Source organism: Lissotriton helveticus, chromosome 3_1, assembly GCF_964261635.1.
Source record: "Lissotriton helveticus chromosome 3_1, aLisHel1.1, whole genome shotgun sequence".
Lineage (NCBI taxonomy): Eukaryota > Metazoa > Chordata > Amphibia > Caudata > Salamandridae > Lissotriton > Lissotriton helveticus.
Genome location: NC_136061.1, coordinates 1,533,946,838 through 1,533,966,188, shown reverse-complemented (window position 1 = coordinate 1,533,966,188; position 19,351 = coordinate 1,533,946,838). Strand labels below are relative to the sequence as shown.

The 19,351-nt window shown below is 45.6% G+C and overlaps 1 protein-coding gene across 7 annotated transcripts in view; it reads right to left on the bottom strand.

Moving 5' to 3' along the window:
- The window catches only part of HYOU1 (hypoxia up-regulated 1), a 231,065-nt gene that overhangs the window by 175,686 nt on the left and 36,028 nt on the right, over positions 1 to 19,351 (bottom strand). For all 7 annotated transcript variants that reach the window (XR_013608815.1, XR_013608816.1, XR_013608817.1 and 4 more), the window contains exons 5-12: positions 17,421 to 17,575; positions 7,062 to 7,138; positions 5,847 to 6,028; positions 5,322 to 5,437; positions 4,880 to 5,066; positions 4,472 to 4,606; positions 3,078 to 3,160; positions 2,826 to 2,958 (exon numbers count right to left, since the gene is read on the bottom strand). Coding sequence is in view for 4 of the 7 variants with exons in the window: in XM_078682202.1 (XP_078538328.1) it covers positions 2,826 to 2,958; positions 3,078 to 3,160; positions 4,472 to 4,606; positions 4,880 to 5,066; positions 5,322 to 5,437; positions 5,847 to 6,028; positions 7,062 to 7,138; positions 17,421 to 17,575 (1,068 nt within the window). In the remaining 3 variants the exon portion in view is untranslated. The remainder of the gene's footprint in view (positions 1 to 2,825; positions 2,959 to 3,077; positions 3,161 to 4,471; positions 4,607 to 4,879; positions 5,067 to 5,321; positions 5,438 to 5,846; positions 6,029 to 7,061; positions 7,139 to 17,420; positions 17,576 to 19,351) is intronic.

The window sequence follows — 19,351 nt, the reverse complement described above, 5'->3', positions numbered from 1 at the left end:
CGGGTGCACTTTTCGACTCGAAGGCTTTGCTGGATATCGGCGCGGAGGCTGGAAGTTTTGGATCGACAGTCTTCCTAGCTTTGAGTCCTTTGTCAGTGTCGCCATCTTTGGGCGTGGACGTCGACAGCGTCAGCACGAAGTGCCTGACGGCAGAGACAGGCTTCGGCGTCCCGTGTTTCGAGTCGACGCCCCCTTGTGACCCCGAAGGGTTGATGACACTTTTAGATTGGGTTGGAGCCGACGAATCCGAGGCCGTCGATCCGATGACTGGCTTCAGCAGTTTGTTTCGATACAGTTGCTGTAGGTTTCCGTTTTGCCGCGGAAAGTGGCTGATTGACCGATGGCTCCGTAGAAGTATTCTTAGCCGGGCCTGGGCACGGGGCTATAGAATGCGGGTAAAGATCTTGGCTAAGGCCTTCCGGCGATGCCTCGACCTGAGCCTTAGAGAGTAAAGTGTCAGTATTGGGCCCCGCGATTGCGGATGGGCCTTGCTCATCGCTTGAGTCGTCATCGACGGCTCCGATGGCTTCGGCGTCGTCCCCTACCTCGACGAGGTCTTCCTCATGGACGTAGTCTTGTTCTTCGTCCACACTAGAATGTGAGTCGTGCTCCGATGCAGGGTCCGACTGCTGGTCAGGATCCTCCCGATTGGCTCCCTGGATGTCGTCTGCCCCGAAGATATTTTCTGGGTCTGGTGCCGTTTGCTGGGCCGACTGTCGCGTCGAAGCCGAAGTGTTTTCTTCGACCGGAACTTGGAACAGGCCATGCAGCTGGCCTCGTCGTGGTCCGGGGATAGGCACTTATTGCACACCGAGTGCACATCGATGTGAGGGTATTTGGAGTTGCAGACGGGGCATCTCTTGAACGGGCTCCGTTCCATGGTCGACGCTCGTCGGGGCCTAGATGTCGAAAAGGCAATACGGCCTTCGACATACTGTTCGAAGAACAGGATGAAGTACTGGGCACCGAACGAGAGACAATACCGACGCCCCGAAGGCCTTTTGGCCTCGCGAAAAGTGTTTTAAGTATATTCCTAACTTGAGTCAAGAAAGTACATCCGAACCCAATGGCGGAAAAAAAACAATCTGAAGATGGAGAGGATGCCCATGCGCACTGTAGTCCAAGGGAGGAGCCACCTATCTCGTGATACTTCGAAGACTCTTCCAGGACAACAATGTGCCATCATCCGGACCCAACACTAGGCGGCGATCTATGCACAGATATAAATTCAGCAGCACACATGCCTCGAACAGTCAATTTCTAAAAATGGTATCCAGGAACTCACCCATGCATGGTGATATTCAATCTTTCAGAAAGATCTGTTTAGAATCTCATGGAAAAGAATCTCATACACTATACTAGAATACAGCTGTTGACCAGATTAACAAATAGAGTTACTGGAAAGATAGCTAGGAACAGCATACAACAAAGAACATCTGGGTTGTGTACTATGGACAAGATGTCACCAGGCTCTAGATACAGCCATGCAAAGGAACGAGTGATCAGAATGAACCATCATATTGAGCGTGTAACAAATGACAGGTGTTAACAGCCGCAGGTGCAGCAAAAAGTGCAATCTGAACACCTGCAGTTAAGATACCCCAATCAGCAAGGTATTTAAAAGTTAATTTTTAATTAAGGAAAAACTAACGGAAAATACAAGTCCCTCTGGAGACATTATAATCACGGGCACATACGCCATCTTTGGTAAGAACACAAACCACAGGCAAGTTTGGATAGTGGCCTTTTAAGAGAAATAGTGCCCTGCAAGGTTCAATGGATTGGGTAACAAACAGCTGCAAAGAAATCTAAAAAATAATGCTCACAATGTCCGATGTCGACAACCATGTCTTTCTATTTAATTATGGGCAAAGAGTTTTTCATGGAGCGCTCAGTGCTGGCATGTGGCTACTTCAGAGAGCTCTTACACAACAATTTACATTTAGATACTTTAAAATGTCCTTACACACTTGAACTATGCAAACAACAAGGCCCAGCAAAGAAAGGGCTATGAGCGCCAGCCATCAGTAGCAAAACACCAGACAATCTGATAGAACAAAAGGGCAGTAGGCAGAGTGCCCTAAAGAGGGTGCAAGGGTGATGTGAAAGCAAACCGAACTTTGCAACACATGATACACAAAGTTCAATCCTCATAACAAAAACCTGAATAAGGCATCAGTAAAAAAGAAAGTAAGCTATACGGCTGCAATAAATGAAGCAATCATGTTGAACAATGCATAATTATAGGCAAAAGCATGCAATATACTGTATTACAATGTCACATCAACAGTGGCTTCTGGGAGAGCCACTGTACGAATTTGTCCTTCCAACTAGGAAGAGCTTCCCAGAAGTTGAGTAGCTAAGTTACTCAGGTTCACAAATATGTAAGACTAAGAGGAACATGTGAAAACCTGCAACTGTAGGATAGTGTAAGTAAATTAGATAGCTAAATTACTTGAACTTCTAAACAAAGCTCACAAGGTTGTACCACCCCAACAATCCTTTGTGTGGCACAACTCATGGCAGCCAAATCAGGTAAGCAGTGAAAAAAAGTGACCTCTACTGCAGGTGGGAGCACCAGGGAAGGAGTGCATTGAGACCTAAAACCCAATAGGACAAAGCAGCATGGAGAGGAGTGCATTGGAGGGGTTGCGGTGGGGATGAAGGATAGAAGCTGCACACACCCAGATGGGGTGGAAAACTACTTCACTGTGAACAAGGTTTTTTTTGGGAGGGGTGTGGAATGAGGGTTTTGAGACAAATATAGGCCAGAGGTGCTACTAAGATCTGCACAATGAGTTCCGAGAGGAGTCTAAGGCACACACCTGGATGGGGAACAATGCAGCATCGCGCACAATGAATGGCTTGACTTTGAAGGCTTTGCTAAGAGCTGCTGCCTGGTACACTGCTCCCATTGCTGCAGCCTCATCTGCGTTAATGTTCTTTCCCAGCTCCTCCCTAGAAATCAAGGAAGGTGGGGAAAAGGTTAGAATGGAAGGTCAGTTACTTGAACTCTGATGGATGAGACCAACAGAGACACGCACACACTTCATAGTCATTCCCGGCCTAACACTTACTTCCCAACAGCCGTCAAAAGAGCCTCCTGGACCTTCGGAACCCGTGTGGCTCCACCCACCAGGATCACCTGATCAATTTCATCCTGCAGACAAGATAAAGAAAAAGGTACGAGTCACAACCAAGCAATACATGTGTACACGAACATGGTGCTTAACTGTACAAAAAAAGTCAATGGGCCATATTATGAATGGGTGTACTGCTGCAGAACTGGGTGCCTATTTGAAGATACTGTGTAAAGGGAATACAGTTAACTCAAATTCTCAGAGTTGAGTTTTGATTTTTTTAAAGTTTGATATAATCCCAACAAGGCAATACAAACATTTCATATACATACACAACATAGAATAAAACATCTTAGATCACTTGTATGGCAAGCCTATAACATTCCATCGAAACAAGTGCAAAAAATGTAATGATACATTATGGCAAAAGGGACACTATTTATGCCCCTGCCTGTCTAGCCAACTTCCGTTTTATAAAGTCTGGCACCAGTCCCAGCCCAACCTTCAAAACCCACCTCCTTAAGTAAGAACTTTTTATATCCTGCAGGAAAGGCTCAATAACCCCCTCCCCTCCCCTCCCCTTCCCTTCCCCGTAACTGGGCTCCTTCAAATGATGCAAATTATCTCTCTTACACACATCTAGATCATTTCTCCTAGAGCTCTCTTTTGCAAAGAGCTTTAATGTTTGTTTCTGCTGCACTAAAGGCATTCATTGAAAGTGTACCTGTCCGAGTTGTGTTAATTAGCAACGCTCAGACAGTCAAAGCCTGGGTTACCTCTCCCAGTCGGAGCTGTGCTGTCTGTACTCACTGAAAATCAAGTTACGTGTATGCACTTTAGACATTTTAATGCTATGCATCAGAGCACCATTCTTGGATACAGCCCTCTGTGTTCTGCAAATCTCATTAAACAAAATACTTCTTTCACATGATAAATGGTATGAATTGTGATTGGAATCTTGGAGAGAAGAACAACCCACATATTCACCGGCCATACTTTTGTGACGAACTATGGAATACCAGATTTTAAGGTACTTAGTCTCATTGAGCTGGGATACTGTACTGCACTGCACGTAGAATGTTTTTGTCCATCAACCCTCCTATGTCCTGTGCATAGTGCAGACAGATATGCCTGTTGCGAACTTGTGGTGCACTGTAGTCACTCTCCAGTTTGATATCAGACAGAATGTGCAGTTGGCACCTATTGACTGCTCGACATATTACAGTACAAACTGTGATCTTGAAGTGTACTTGTGCTGCACTGCTGTGTCTCCAGTCATTAGCCAGCATCCACCCAAGGTGCTCCATCTATGTACAATCTGTGCTCACTTGCTAAGATCGCTGTGTACTCGGAGAGTGCTAGGACTCGTCCCGCATTTTTTGCTTACATACCAGGTTCATTTCAGCTATGCTCAGTGCCTGCTGTACAGGGGCAGCCACGCGCTCGTACAAATCGGGGCACAGGTCCTCCAAGTCCTGACGGACGATCTTGGATTTAAAGTCAATGTCATCCATCAAACCCTCGATCTGTGCAGCACATAAAGAGAGCAGATTTAGTGTGCAGGTTTGTTATGTCAACAGGTGGTAACAAAGAGCATCACCCGTCACATAACTAACGAAACATCATCTAGTGAAGACATGCATAACCATTCCGAAACCTGCCACGAATTACACTAACACATCACCACTACTTGAAGCCTTTGACATAAACAACTAGGATAAGCAATAAAGAGCCAATTCACAAAAATTAGTAATCATGTAGGTGGCATGCATCTACATCAGACTCTCGTGTGGCATTACCTGTGCCATGTGGTCAGCATTGGCACTCAGGATGGTCTTCACCCTGTTGGCCTCCTTAAGAAGCTTTGCCATGGCACGTCCATTTTGCCGCACATCTTTTTTGGACTTCTTCTGCTCATTGAACAGTTTGGCCAGATGATCCCTCAGTCGCAATTCCATCTCTAGCCCACCTAGAGTGCGATCAAACCTAAAGATAAAGTAGAAAGCCAATTCTAAACCAATGAGAAGCAATGTCAAGCTTACATGGCCTTCGCTACATACAGGAGGGATATGAGGGAGAAATTATAGTTGATCAGTTAAAATTGCAGCTGACCAGCAAATATCGAACAGCTTGGGGGCATAGAACACTCAACCAGAAGTCATGCAATTAAGGTAGACTGTACGAGGCTGAAGACATTTTAGAAATGATAAAAGTCAGGCACTAGTTTGGTCTCCTCTTTACCCCACTCCGCGGATCTGCAGCTGAGGTTGTGTGCCAGATTCCTTGGTCTTCACCGTATTGTAGGTCACTATGGTGCATGAAGTGCTTCCAGCACCCATGTCGTAAAACATGATGTTCTGAAATGACAAAACGTCAGATTAAAATGTATGTGAAGGAAATACATGCTTGGTGAGCAGGGGAGGGGTAATGTTGCATCCAACAGATGTCTTAATTCTGTCCCCCAAAACGTCACAACCTGCCTTCAGACTTTGATTACAGTAAGTACAGAATGCTGGCATAGCACTCATGATTATTTAAAGACAAGTTTGGAGCGCCAAAAGCAGGATAAACCACGGTCAAGGAACACATCCAATAGATCAAATTCACTACAGCTCTAACCAACCACAAACGCAGCAAACTACCATCACACGGAGCAATGCAGTAATTTATCATTCATGGTAACAAACTTTCGAGAAGAGAATAAAGAAGAGGCACCTGCTGCCGAGGCAACATTACAAGCGACTTGGAAGTGCAATTGCTCCTCACCTGGGCTGTTGCATTGATGTCCTTCCGCCTGAACACCCCGTAGTTCAGCGCCACAGCTGTGTTGTCGTTGATTAACTGCAGGACCTTCAGGTTAGCCATTTGCGCAGCCTGGATCACTGCCCTTCTCTCTGCCTGGTTGAAATACACTGGCACAGTGATCACTGCATCTTTGACAGGCTGTTCTGAAAAGACCAATGTTACACACCGGTCAGACTCCAGCCACAGCTTCACAGAACTCTCAAACTGCAGTTTAAAGAGTGTCCTGGCCATCAACATATGGCTAAAACAAGCTATAGTGAGGTTTCACAGACTGGGGCAAATTTCCCATTTCAAATAAAATGCATGCTCAAAATTACTGAGTAAAACAATCCCTTTAAGTTCAGTGTGTAAACACTTCCACCCACATCTTAGGGTATTTTGTTGAGAGAGCATCAAAAATAATGTGACATTCCAACTATTTTTCCACCACGAAACTGGCATAATTTCTCGTTTAACCCTGGTTGTTGTACAACTCCCTGGATGCACAGACCCTCACCCACAGAGGTGACACGTTTCATCATGGGTCATGTGCCATTCATTTTTTGATGGTCTATATGTAAGCAGGATAATATGGCAGACAAGCAATTCTGCTCGCTCCCACGTTTTTTGTCAGGTAAGAGGACAAGAGGAGAACACTTCTTACATTTTAAGCTCAGTGACTCTTATCTAAAACTTGCCGTTCAACAAAGCTTGGTTGAATCAAATGCTTAGCTCCTTTAGGATTAGAGAAAATTGTATTCTATTTGTTGGATTGGTAGCAGTAAGAGAAACCTTTGTTCTTTTGTATACTCCGGTGCAACGCAAAAGAAAAAAAACAGTTCCAAAATGCAAGCCATCATTGGAACGGATGCTGATACTGGAGTGTACTGGTCTTTAAATTAAACACGTGGAGGATGCTTTGGTACTTTAGTGCAATATGGGAGGATGGTGCTAAAAAGAAATGGAGTGGTGAGACTGCATGTCACTTGAAGGCATATGAAAGACCTCGTCACTAGTGATTTTTGTTTTTAATTGTAATTTTGATGGCTTTTTTTAAAAAAGGTAAGGATATTTTTAAAAACTAAAAAAAAAAAAAAAAAAAAAAAAAAAAAAAAAAAAAGATCTAACTTGCCTATTACAAATTCTGCATTGAAAACACCGCACATAAGATTCTTGCATATTCTACAACATACCAACCTGCGAATTCCTCTGCTAGAGACCTGGAATAATTGAGCACCATTCCCAACAGCTCCTCTGGAGAGTAATACAAGTCCCTGTAGAATAAACAACAGGAGTGAAGATATTGACTTAAGTAAACACAAACAAAATGCAGTTCATTTGAAACCCACCCCATTCATCGGAGACTATTGGTTCAGAAGGCGCAATACACATCTCTATCAAGGGTGACAGACAGGAGAGTTCAATGGTAGACAAGAAGAAACAGAAGAACAGTAGAAGCATGCAAAGACTATGTAATGCACCAAACACGAAACTCCCAGTGTCTTTCCAGAAGCTGAACACCATAAACTCACAGTATCCTCCTCCATCCTGCCCTTTTGGAGGTATGTTCGTGTCACGATTATAACAACATTGCGGGAAAGGGAGAGGGGGGGGGGGGGGGGGGGGGTCAGAAGGCTAAACAATGACAGGTCCTAGTATGGGTACTTGGAAACCATGACCAGCCAGTGGCACTTGAAGAAATAGGAACAGCTTAAGGATAAGGACTCACTCCCTAATAATGCAGTAGCAGGTCACCTAATCCCTCACCAGACTCTGGTCCAAGACGTTCTAGCTGCATCTAATCAGCTACAGGCGGTATTACTGTGCCAAAACAGGGCTTTTACCCAAATAATGCTTTGTCGGGAAGAGTGCTCATTTGCAGGACTACCACAGCAAGCAGTGTCTTCCCCTCAAGCCCCAGCAGTTCTCCGATCAACCACTCACCAGAAGCAACTAAAGCACCACCATATGTAGCCAAAGGTTTCAGTATGGCTTCCGAAGCTCCAGCCAGTGAAGACCTTTATGTGACTGCAGGACCTACTAAGACAGCAAGACTTCTACACCACCACAGCATACATGCATTTTCTAGTATTATTATTGATGGATCCTATTGCAAATGAAGAAAGGAAGTGTGGCTGGCAAATGTTAGGAAAATAATTGTGGAGTGCCCCCAGAATGTCTCCCAATAGTCAGATCTAAAACATTCTGCCTGAAAATTCAAGGTTTGAGAAATACCCAATTACTTTGCATATACACAGACCACCTGTTGAAAACTTTACGTGGGTCGGAGAGCAGTCAGAGAATCAATTGTAACACATTGATTACTACTGGTGACCCAGGGAAATGCCCTCTCTTTCTACCCGGACTTCAACCTCGCAGTGCAGACTGCAAGACGGGAGTTCTTGCCGGCCAAGGGTGTCCTGCAGCAGCAAATGGTGCTGTATGCTCTAATCTATCCGGCTAAATGCACTTCTTTGTTGACCCAGAGGCCGCACTGAAATTTGCCAATCAACTCAGCAAAGCCAAACTATCTTCATCAAAATCTCCTCGCCCTTCGGAGGATGGCCGAACCAGTGATATGTTCATTGCATTGGCCTGCCTCTCCCAATAGAATTCAGAATGGTCTAGATTGCTGGCTCATGCTTCTCATCTCTACAAGGAGCCTCAATGCTGCTGGACGCTCACCACACTTGTAGCATATGTCCCCCCCGAAGTGCTCCTTTGCCACCTTGGTCCATGTGACCCTGTTCTCCGCCTGGTGAGCCCATGTACCCATGGGATAATTACTGAACGTACCCTATGTTGGTTTCTGTTGGGGAATGCTTGGGGTGGGAGGGAATGTTGACTCAACCTGCTTGGGTGGTAGGAGTGGTTAGATCGGAGAACGTTTTTTGCTAGACTCACAGGGGTTGTTTGTGATGGTGGGGTTGGGGTGGGGGGCTGAAGTATTTTTGAGTGAGGTCATTCTAGACGTGTTGAATTTAAGACTCTGCTTAGTTGTGTCCCTTCTCACTCTCCATTTGACAGTTCCTCACAAGCTAACTACATAGCAATGCGTATTGCACGTGGTCACAACACAACATGACTGCTATACTCGAGCCTTCCCGCCATGGCCTGCATTACCTGCCTAACATGGAATGTACGAGGTCTCAAAGACTACCGTAAACCCCGTGTGGTGCGTGCATGCATGCATGCCTCGCACACTACAAGGTTGATTTGTGCTTTTTGCAGGAGACCCATTGAAATACTAGTGCTACGCCTCGAGTCCGTGCAATACTAGCGATACAAACTTTTTCGAGAGTCTGGAGGCAGGTGGCAGATTATGCTTCGCGGACGGTGCTATGGGTAGGAGATTTCAATGTAACGCTGGAAGGGGACTTGGACCACTCCGGTGCAAGGCAGCATCACCAGCATCACCCTCTAAATTGCGCCAATTTTACACAACCAGCTTCTAGATGTTTGGTTTCACTCATCACAACGCATGTGAAGGTACATGCTACTCTTCTTACGGTCCCTCGTAGAATTTTGGCTTGTGTCCAGCGATGTCCTCACCAGGACTACATCAGTTACACATCTCCCACGCACACTCTCCGAACACTAGCCAGTGCAGTTGGTAGTCCAGATCCACCAGACTCTCCACTGCACATTTTCATGGTGATTGCTGCCACACAAACTGTGCGATGCCTTCAGAGAGGAAATCAGACTTGTAATAACAGATTACTTCGAGCTTAACGCTGGATCGGTAAGGTCCCCCTCCACCTTGTGGGAGGTGTTCAAGGTGGTAATACGAGGGACCTGTATTGCAAAACAGTCCGGGGTACTGAGGGTGATTCACAGATCATTGGGCAAATTAGAAAAGTAGATTCAGGTGCTGCAATGGGAGTACTCTAGGGAACAACCCTGATGTGCTGGCAGACAGAGATAATCTAACAGCATATCTTGAGGAGGCAGACTCTTGCAGCCCCCTGTCCCCAATAAATATAGACAAGATATATGCAATTATCGGCTTATGCACCTAATTGTAAGATCGGGACAGTCTAGCTTTAACTCCAGGCGCGCCAAATCACACAACCTCTGCACCATACTTGCTGTGATGCATCACATTCACCCTTCCAGCCCGGCAGTGGCTGCTATGGCTTAGTCCTAACTTTATTCAGAAAATACAACTTTTATATACTCTTACCACATCAGGCTGAATTGACACGTCTCGGAACAGATAGCAATCATGCGTGGCACCAGGCAGGGATGCCCTTTGTCCCCACTTTTATTTGCCATATCTATAGAGCCACTGGCAGTCAGACTGTGTCAACATGCTGAATGAGACATCGGCTTCACTGTACGTGGCCTATTCGCATCTATGTATGCCAACATCACTCTTTACATACGCAAGCGAATCTGGGGCCAATGACGAGTGAGGTGGCCAGATATGGTGGGTGTTAGGAAACCAGATAAACTGGAATAATTAGATCCTGTGCAATTGAATGGCTAGAGCCGCACATCCAGATGTGGCTTAAATTACCATTATCTCTTGCTGGCCGCATAGTCATCGCAAAGATGGTAATACTCTAGAAGTTTTAATATCTTTTTGTTAACATCCCGCTTCCACTCACGTCAGCTCGTTAAGAAAATATGGTCTAATGTGACCACAATGGTATCCTATGAATGCCTGACGCTGCCACCCATGCTGGGAGGCTTGGGAGCGCCGGATACGCAGCTATATGCACCCAATCACCTTTCTTTCACTATTGGCTTCACCCCACCCAGTTTCAACAATATCTAGAGATTGGGCCGGATCAAAAACGTCCCCATGGCCACTTACAACTGAACTGTTCCAGTCATACAAGACACCTAAAGCTGAAATCAGTACTGTGGAATGCGTGCATGGGACGGCCTCCACAGACGGGCTGGCCTTACAACACTATATGCGCCTTCTGCATTACTGGCAGATAATCCCATATTTCTGCCATTACAGGATAAAGGCGCCATTGGGTACGCAGGGGCACAAGGCATAAAAGTCTTCGCGGATGGAAAGTTTCTCCCCCAATTTGCCGGAACGGAGACAAACACGCCCACACCATTAGACACACTACTGTATTATCAAATTAGAGCTACCTGGCGCACACTGCATGACCGTTTTCCCGCTCTCCCTCCTATCTCTAAGGCAAAGGAATACATTCTGACGCCCACGTCACCACGTAAACTCATCACTCTGCTCTACACATTCTCGCTGGCAGCCTTCCCGGTAGACACAGCAGGGGCTCAGCTGGCTTGGGAGAAGGACCTGGGTTCCGACATATCAGAAGCGCAGTAGAACTACTTTAGTGGCTAGTCTGAGAGGCTGTCTCCCAATTACAGACTGATACTAATATACTAATTATTTACACAGAACATATCGCACTCCATCGCAGCTCCACAGAATTGGACTGGTTGCCGACTCGCACTGCTTACATGGTCACGAGCAAAGCTACATTCATGCACCTGCCCGGATGTGTCGAGCTTTTGGACTGCGGTCTGTGACACGGTGAATGCTATCATAGAGGCCCCATTCCCACTAGATACTATTGTATGTCTCATTGGGTAGGTAAAGGACGCTATGGACGGATAAAGAGGCCTCATTGCAATGCTACTCCTGTTAGCCAAACGCAGAGTGGCGATACATTGGGAAAGAAAGTCAGTTCCTGCCAACCAGGCCTGGCTAGCAGACGTCTCCTACTGTCAGAAGCAATTGGCAGCATACTGGGACCTCATGCCACTAACAACCCGACCCAAGGACATTTGAGAGCCCTTTGTTATTTATCTTCAACAAGTGTCACTGACAGGACAGATGCTCCGATTCCTAACTCACCTATTGTAGAATGGCTTGCAGGTGACAATTACCTGCTGGGTCAGGATACCTTCGCCACTGCTATTGTGATGTACTGCCTTGGCCAGATAAGGCTGGTCGATGTAACGCTGGGCCACGTTGTTGTTCCCTGTGCTTTGTGTGTGACTCATTTGTTACATCTGAGCTTTGCCTTACTGTGTACCAGGACAATGAGATAATGTACCATGACACTGGTACACAGTCGATTTGTGTTTCATATTTGAAAATCTGAGAATAAATGTATGTAAAAAAGCATCCACTTTTACTGGGATGTAAAAACTTGTTTCTTTGGGGTACCCCAGGTCTGCCAATGGAAGCAGCCCATAGGGTATGTGGTTGGATAGTGGAGTCCAAGTACAGTAGCCACTGGACAGCCTGGCAGGGGCCAGGGTTGGTTAGGCTGCTAGGGCGAAATGGGACCATGTTGTGAAATCTGCCAGTCACAAAAGAGATCTTCTGTCAGTGGCGGTACCATACACACACCTGTGGGTCACATTCAAATAGCACTAGGGAACCCAATGCTCTACAATATTGTGATAGACCAATTCCAGTGATTTCAGAAACCAAAGCAAATTCATCTTCCAGCTTATGGCACAGTAACCCAGTTTTGAGATTTCTCAAAAATACCAAAGGAGGGTGCACACAATGAGATAAACATGTTTGTATAAACATGTTTGTATAAACAACGCCACCAGCATGAAGTGCAATTATCTGAATTCCCATTACAACATTATATAAGTGATTAAAACCTTTCCGGAATACAAATGCATTCTCAAAACGTCCCTACGCTCAATATAAACAGCGCGAAGTGCAACCAGAAATGCTGCTAAGATGACTAGGTACTCTATTGGCATCTATAGGTCATGCTTCCTCTCGCTGTGCCAGCAACTTTGTAACGCTGAAGTCACTCTTGGAGTAGCTCCCATAACACATCCCAAAAACGGCATCAAAAGGACCTTTACAATGAATTGATGGGAATCACACATGGGTGAATTTACAAGACCAACTTAAAACAAAATATATTCCCAGTTCCGCCCACATTTGTATTAACCGTGCCTGCAGAAAGGAGTAATCTAGTATACAACTATTATTAATTTAATCTGTTTAGGACTCAATTGAGTGGGTTGGCATGTACCTAGGAGATTGTTTATCTGTTTGAGTCAGTAGCAGACAAAGATCATACATGGGTTGTTTCTCTGTCAATTCTGTGTAAAATCAATACTAAAAAAAGTAGAGGGACCCCTTAATATCGGCAAGGGGCTTCAAACTACGACCTATGCTGATTTGGGAAAAGTGATCCTGGGAGTGCCCGAGGGTGTACTTGTAGCAGGGGGGGATTTCAACTCAGTAGTGTCTGGAATGTATGATCGTCACCCTCCCAGTGTCCCCGCTAAATCTCAATCCTGGCTGGGGGACTTCCTGGAGGCAATGGGGCTAACCAATTGCTGGCGTTTACATCATCCTGGGCAACGGCAGTATACTTTTCACTCCGGGGCCCATGGCAGCCTTTCGAGATTAGATTATGTTTTGATGCCCTCCTCCCAGGCTTCCCTCATAGGGGAGGTGAAACATCTTGCCAGGGGTATTTCGGATCACTCCCCGCTGTGGTTAGTTGTGAACGCTCGTCTGGGGTCGGGAGGTCGGATTGCCCCGATTAACCCATGGTACCTCCGTGATCCTAAGATTAGAGTGGAATTACTTAAAGCGATCGATCATTACTTTGCTGAAAATGTGGGTTCAGTGTCCTCTTCTGTCTCCTTGTGGGAGGCGTATAAAACTGTCATTCGGGGACAAGCCCTCTCATCGATTGGCAATGTTAAGAGGTGTAAGCGGGAAGAGGTTGTCCGTCTTGAGACGGAACTTACCATCCTTGAGGGAGAGTTGGACTCTGGAGCCTCCCCTGAGAAGCTGCATTTGTTAGACCTAAAACAGCACGAATATAGAGCACTTGTGACTGACGCTGCGAAAGAGATGGGTCGTGAACAGCAGGGGCGTCTGTATGATGTGGGAGATAAGGCTGGGAAGTTGCTTGCCTGGTTGGATAGGAGAGAATGCGCGAGTCGAGTTATCCCCGTCATAGTTGATGTGAATGGTGAAAGTATCACTGACCCTGCTGGGATCGTTGCGCGGTTCGCCGATTATTTTCGGGTAGTGTACTCCCCTGTGTCCGATCGACCAGAGCAGGACTCCCGCTTGCTTCTACGCGATATCTCGCTGCCATGCTTGTCTGACCCGGAGCGGGACCTACTGGAAGCTTCGCTCACGGTTGATGAAATTGCGACCGCTATCCGATCGATTCGCTCCGGGAAGGCCTCGGGCCCTAATGGACTCCCCATCGAGCTTTACAAGCTCCGTCCCGACGTACTGGCGCCGTATTTGCGATCGATGTTCTTGGAATCCCTAGAGAAAGGGTCTCTTCCTCCTGATCAAAGGCTGGCCTCCATAGTGGTTATCCATAAGGAGGGAAAGCCGCGTGACCGCTGCGAATCTTTCAGACCTATTTCCCTGATCAATGTCGAACCTAAGATCCTGGCCAAAGTTCTTGCTACTCGTTTGATATCTGTTATAGGAGATCTTGTTCACCCGGACCAATCCGGCTTTATACCACATCGCAATACGGCACTTAATCTTTGCCGCCTCCATGGAGTCCTAGCGCGAGCCGGGACTCTGCGGGAGTCGGCCATCTTGGCGTCCCTAGACGCCACTATGGCGTTTGATACGCTTGAGTGGCCTTATCTTTGGGCGGTCCTTTCTAAATTCGGTTTTGGACCCGCCTTTATCCGTTGGGTGCAGCTGCTTTATGCTGGCCCTTTAGCCCAGTTAGTGGTGAATGGGCGTGTTTCGGCCTCCTTTGCGCTTGGTAGGGGTACGCGCCAGGGCTGTCCTCTGTCCCCACTTCTGTTTGCTCTTGCCTTAGAGCCATTGGCGGCTTGGTTGAGATGGGAACCATCCTTGAAGGGTATTAGATGGTCTCCGGAATTTGAAGACCGTATATCTCTGTACGCGGATGATATACTCTTATACCTTACGTCGCCCCGGAAGTCGTTGATCGTCCTTTGACGTTTTGACTTCTTTCAGTAAAAATTCCGGTCTAGTCATCAATTGGTCAAAATCTTGCGTTTATGTTCTTTCCGGAGATGCTCCCCTCTTGCCACGTGGATGTCCTATTTCGGTGGTGCTCGAGGGATTCAAATATCTGGGAATCTTTGTTACCCTAGACCCCACGCTTCGTTACGAGCGCAATTTGTTGCCCCCTCTCCGACGTCTTCGGGCGGATATAGAAACGTGGAACAGACTCCCTCTCTCTCCCCTGGGACGAGCGGCTTTGTTTAAGATGATGTCGCTCCCCTGATTTCTTTATGCGCTTCAAAACACGCTTGACGTAGTACCAGCCGGGTATTTCCGGGAGATTGAATGTCTACAGCGACAGTTGATATGGGGGGGCCGTTCTCGTATTGCCCTTTCGAAGCTCACGCTCCCTTGGTATGATGGCGGCATCGCACTCCCGGACATCCGTCGCTATTATTGGGCCTCTCAGTTAGGGGCCATCAATCACGGCACCTATGCTCATTCACTAAACCCGGCCTTTGCGATGGATAAATGGTTGCTGCCCGGCTGCGATTACAACAGGGCTCTATACGCGACGTCAGCCGGTAGATCTCTTACGGGTCCCACTAAAACAGCGGTGCAGGTGTGGTATCGGGCTACGGCGGCCACGGGATGGGCTGACAGACCGACCCGGGCTACTCCACTCTATGCCTCGGATAAACTTGGCTCCCTTTGGCAATCGAAGGGATTCGATCGGTGGGACATGATAGGGATCAGCAGGGTCGATGATGTGTGGATCAAGGGTAGGATCAAAACTTTTGAGGAATTGAAAGTTGAATATGGATTGAATGATAGGGAATCCTTTCGGTATGCGCAAGTCCGGCACGCAATCTTGTCTGTTTTTCCCCGAGGCTCGGACGTGCCGGAAGCATCCCCGCTTGAAGATAGGATACTAGATGGGCATGTCCCTGATAGCACTCTCTCGCTCATTTATAAAAAACTGATTAATACTAGGATTGACTTATTGGAAGGCCTCCGAGGGTTGTGGACCAGTGATGGTCTGGAGCTCGATGATGAAGACTGGCAGGCCGCGATCTCTTCCCCGAAAGAGGTGGCTATCCCGGCACGCCTTCGGTTTGTCCAACTCAAAATTCTGCATAGGGTGTACGTGACTGGTCCGCGTCTGGTGCGAATGGGATTCTCGACGGATGGATTGTGCAGGCGTGGCTGCGGTATGGTGGCCACATTTCTCCATATGATTTGGGAATGTCCGGCTGTGCTGAGCTATTGGAATCGAGTGCATGCGGTAATGAGTGAGGTTACGGGTGTACGGCTGATGCCTGAAGCGCGGAGGTGCTTGCTGAACGTCTGGGAGCCGAATGATTACAATCTGGCGCAGCTTCGATGGGCGACCTTGGGTAACATGATCGCCAAGCGTGACATTGCCCAGCTATGGGGCGCCCAGAGGCCTCCGACAGTCTTAGTGTGGAAACAAAACATGGATTGGTGCATGTTTCGAGAAAAAACGGTTTATGTTTCCCGTGGCACACCTGGCAAATGGGGGAAAATCTGGACTCAGTGGAACACATACCGTGGTGATATATGTGCTCCCCCCATATCGGAATGTGATATTGACTTGTCTTCCTCCCAACCTGATGTTTCCTCCGCAGGATTATAGATGTTTTGTATACTTCTGGTCTCCTTTTCCCCCCCCTCCCCCCGATTTACTAGTTGCATCGATATCTGATTTACGTTTGTACCCCCCCCACGAGCCGAATGGTGACACAATTCTATTGTAATGCCTTGCTATGTTTTGTTTTCTTGTTTTTACTTTCAATAAAAAGTTTCAACAAAAAAAAATATCGGCAAGGGAAATGAGGTACTAATAACCAACAAAAGAAAATTCCCTAGACCAATTGATTTCACAATGCTGGCACATTATAATCAACCTTCCATCAACGTGTTAAATACTATATTTCAATAGTTTAAAAAGAAAACACTTTATTACAAAATCATTTATCCTTCAGATTCCATTGTACACATGTTAAAATTGCTCTAAAATTAACCAAACTATCACATTACTTAAAAACCTATATGTAATGTATATATCACAGGGAGATTGAAGACCACCAAATTATAATTATGACCAGCATAATAAAGACAACACAAAGTGTAAGACCCTATCCTTGTCGTATACAAATGCACATCGGATTGGACTCAAGAACACGTCAATCAATACATTGCCTTCATCAGTTTTTAAATACTCTAGCAAGCGAAACAAACATTTGAGGGGCATTTTCAAATCACACCATAGTACCAGCAGCCAAAACAGCAAATGGTCCAGGGTGCATCTTGGTAACTTCGACTCTTAGGCACCTCTTAGTGCTCTCAAATGTTTTGAGCCGCTTACCCAGGAGCCATGGGTGAAGAATGTGTGAACGGACTGTAAACACTACTGCAGGTGCAAAAAAAAAAAAAAAAGTGCACTCCTTAAAACTATACTTTGTTGCCTCATCCCAGTGACCCCCTATGACAGACCCATTTAGTCCCCAGAGTCCCGTGAACACTTGGATGAGCGATCGCTGCTCTCCACTTGGTCTTACCCTCAACCCTACTCCCAAATTCACCATCATAGGAGGACTTACTCGGACAGCTTAAAAAGCACGGTTCCTCTGCGCTCATCCTTAACTAGTTCATGTTCTGGGAATCTTGCACGGTACACATCAACCTGCGGGTTGTCCGCTTTCTTGCCAAGCAGATCCTGGAAGTAGCGGAAAGTCACCTTCGGATTCTTCATAGCCTGCAGGACACAAAGTACATGAACAACTCCGAGTACGGTAAATCTCTCTGCAGAGCCAGAAAACGTGAGCAAGGAGGAATAAAGAATGAACGATTTTAGACATTGTGATGAGCTAGTCTCTAGGACACTCATAACGCATTGCTCAGTAAGGCAGTTAAAAGAGACATACAATATATTCTCTTGAGCTGACAGGCCCATTTTTAAGAAGGGTTGAAGTCAGAACAGAATGTGTGTAGCAAACATTCAATTCTAGACCAATACGATCACACTGAATGGGTATTAAGGAGCTCAATCATTCTATTCACCCTTAATTTCAGGCCTATAATAAACTAATTTTGTGCAAGGTCACTTTGAATAAAAGCTAAAGAACGAAGTGTCAAAATATATTTAAAAAATTACATTAAAATCCTTCCAATCCTAATAACTACGTGTCAATAACGGGAAACAACCTTTACCACGCAGTCCACACAATACCTTTACCACGAAAATGTAAGCATATATCAGGCAAGTGAAACAGGTGTGTATATATATATATATATATATATATATATATATATATATATATATATATATATATATATATACATACATACACATATATACATACATACACATATATACATACATACACATATATATATACATATACATATATATATATACATATACATATATATATACATATACATATACATATATATATATATATATATATATATATATATATATTTACTTGGGTTCAGGGCGTTTAACAACCTGTAGAACCCCGACAAGCATGCTATAATACACCTCAATTTATTTTTTTAAGAAGTAGCCCGTAAGCAACTTTTAAAAGACAGGCATTTAGAGTCACTGAATAAAGTAAGACTCAAACAAATGCCTAGGAAAAAAAGTTCAAAGCCATGCCTGAAGTTCGCAATGCTTTATGTAAACTTTAGCCAGGACCAAACTATTCAGCATTTTCAATTATCAAGCCCAAGCGCAGGGTTCTCAGAGTTTTACCTTTCAAACTTTTACCTTCAGTACACTCCACGTATGAACACCCAAAAAACTTCACAAAGGGGAAACAAGCAAGAAACTGGGAGGAGCACCTGGTGCCAGAGAATGTGTTTATTATCAAAAAAGGATGATGGGGAGGGCGAGTGGGGAGTTTAAAGGAAGGAGAGAGCGTTGGGTGAGAGAATACAGACTAACATAAAAAAAACTCACTGATTTCGGGCAACATTACCCTTTGTCGGAAATTAGAAAGGGTGGTGCTTTTCTTTTCAAATTAAGTTTAACTTGAATGCCAGGACTCAAATATGTAAAAAGCAGAAATCAAAACAAATTCTTCCACTCTGCAGGCTAGAAATGGAAACAATTACTCATTCTGAGGAAATAGTTACGATTGTTCCATTTGCTGAAAGTAGATGTCAATATAAAGAATATGACTGACCACTGATACTACTTAAAGCCTGGTATCAGACCTGCAGAATACCTTGACGACTGCTGAATGGACACAGGCATTACACCAAGTTCAAGAAGTAGCCAGTAACACCAGAGTTCAGCTTACGCACTTCCACTACCTTCACTGGAAGTGTCTGACAGACTGCACAAAATATATCATACTTGGATCAACATGTCCAAAATGAAAACAACATGGGGGCACATTTCTCCATATGGCATGACCATGCACGGAACACTGGGAGGTGGTGGTGAGGAGGAGAAGGAGACGAAGGAGACTTAAGAGAGGCAAGGGCGCGCATCAAACTGTTGGTCCACCACTGCCTGCTTGGC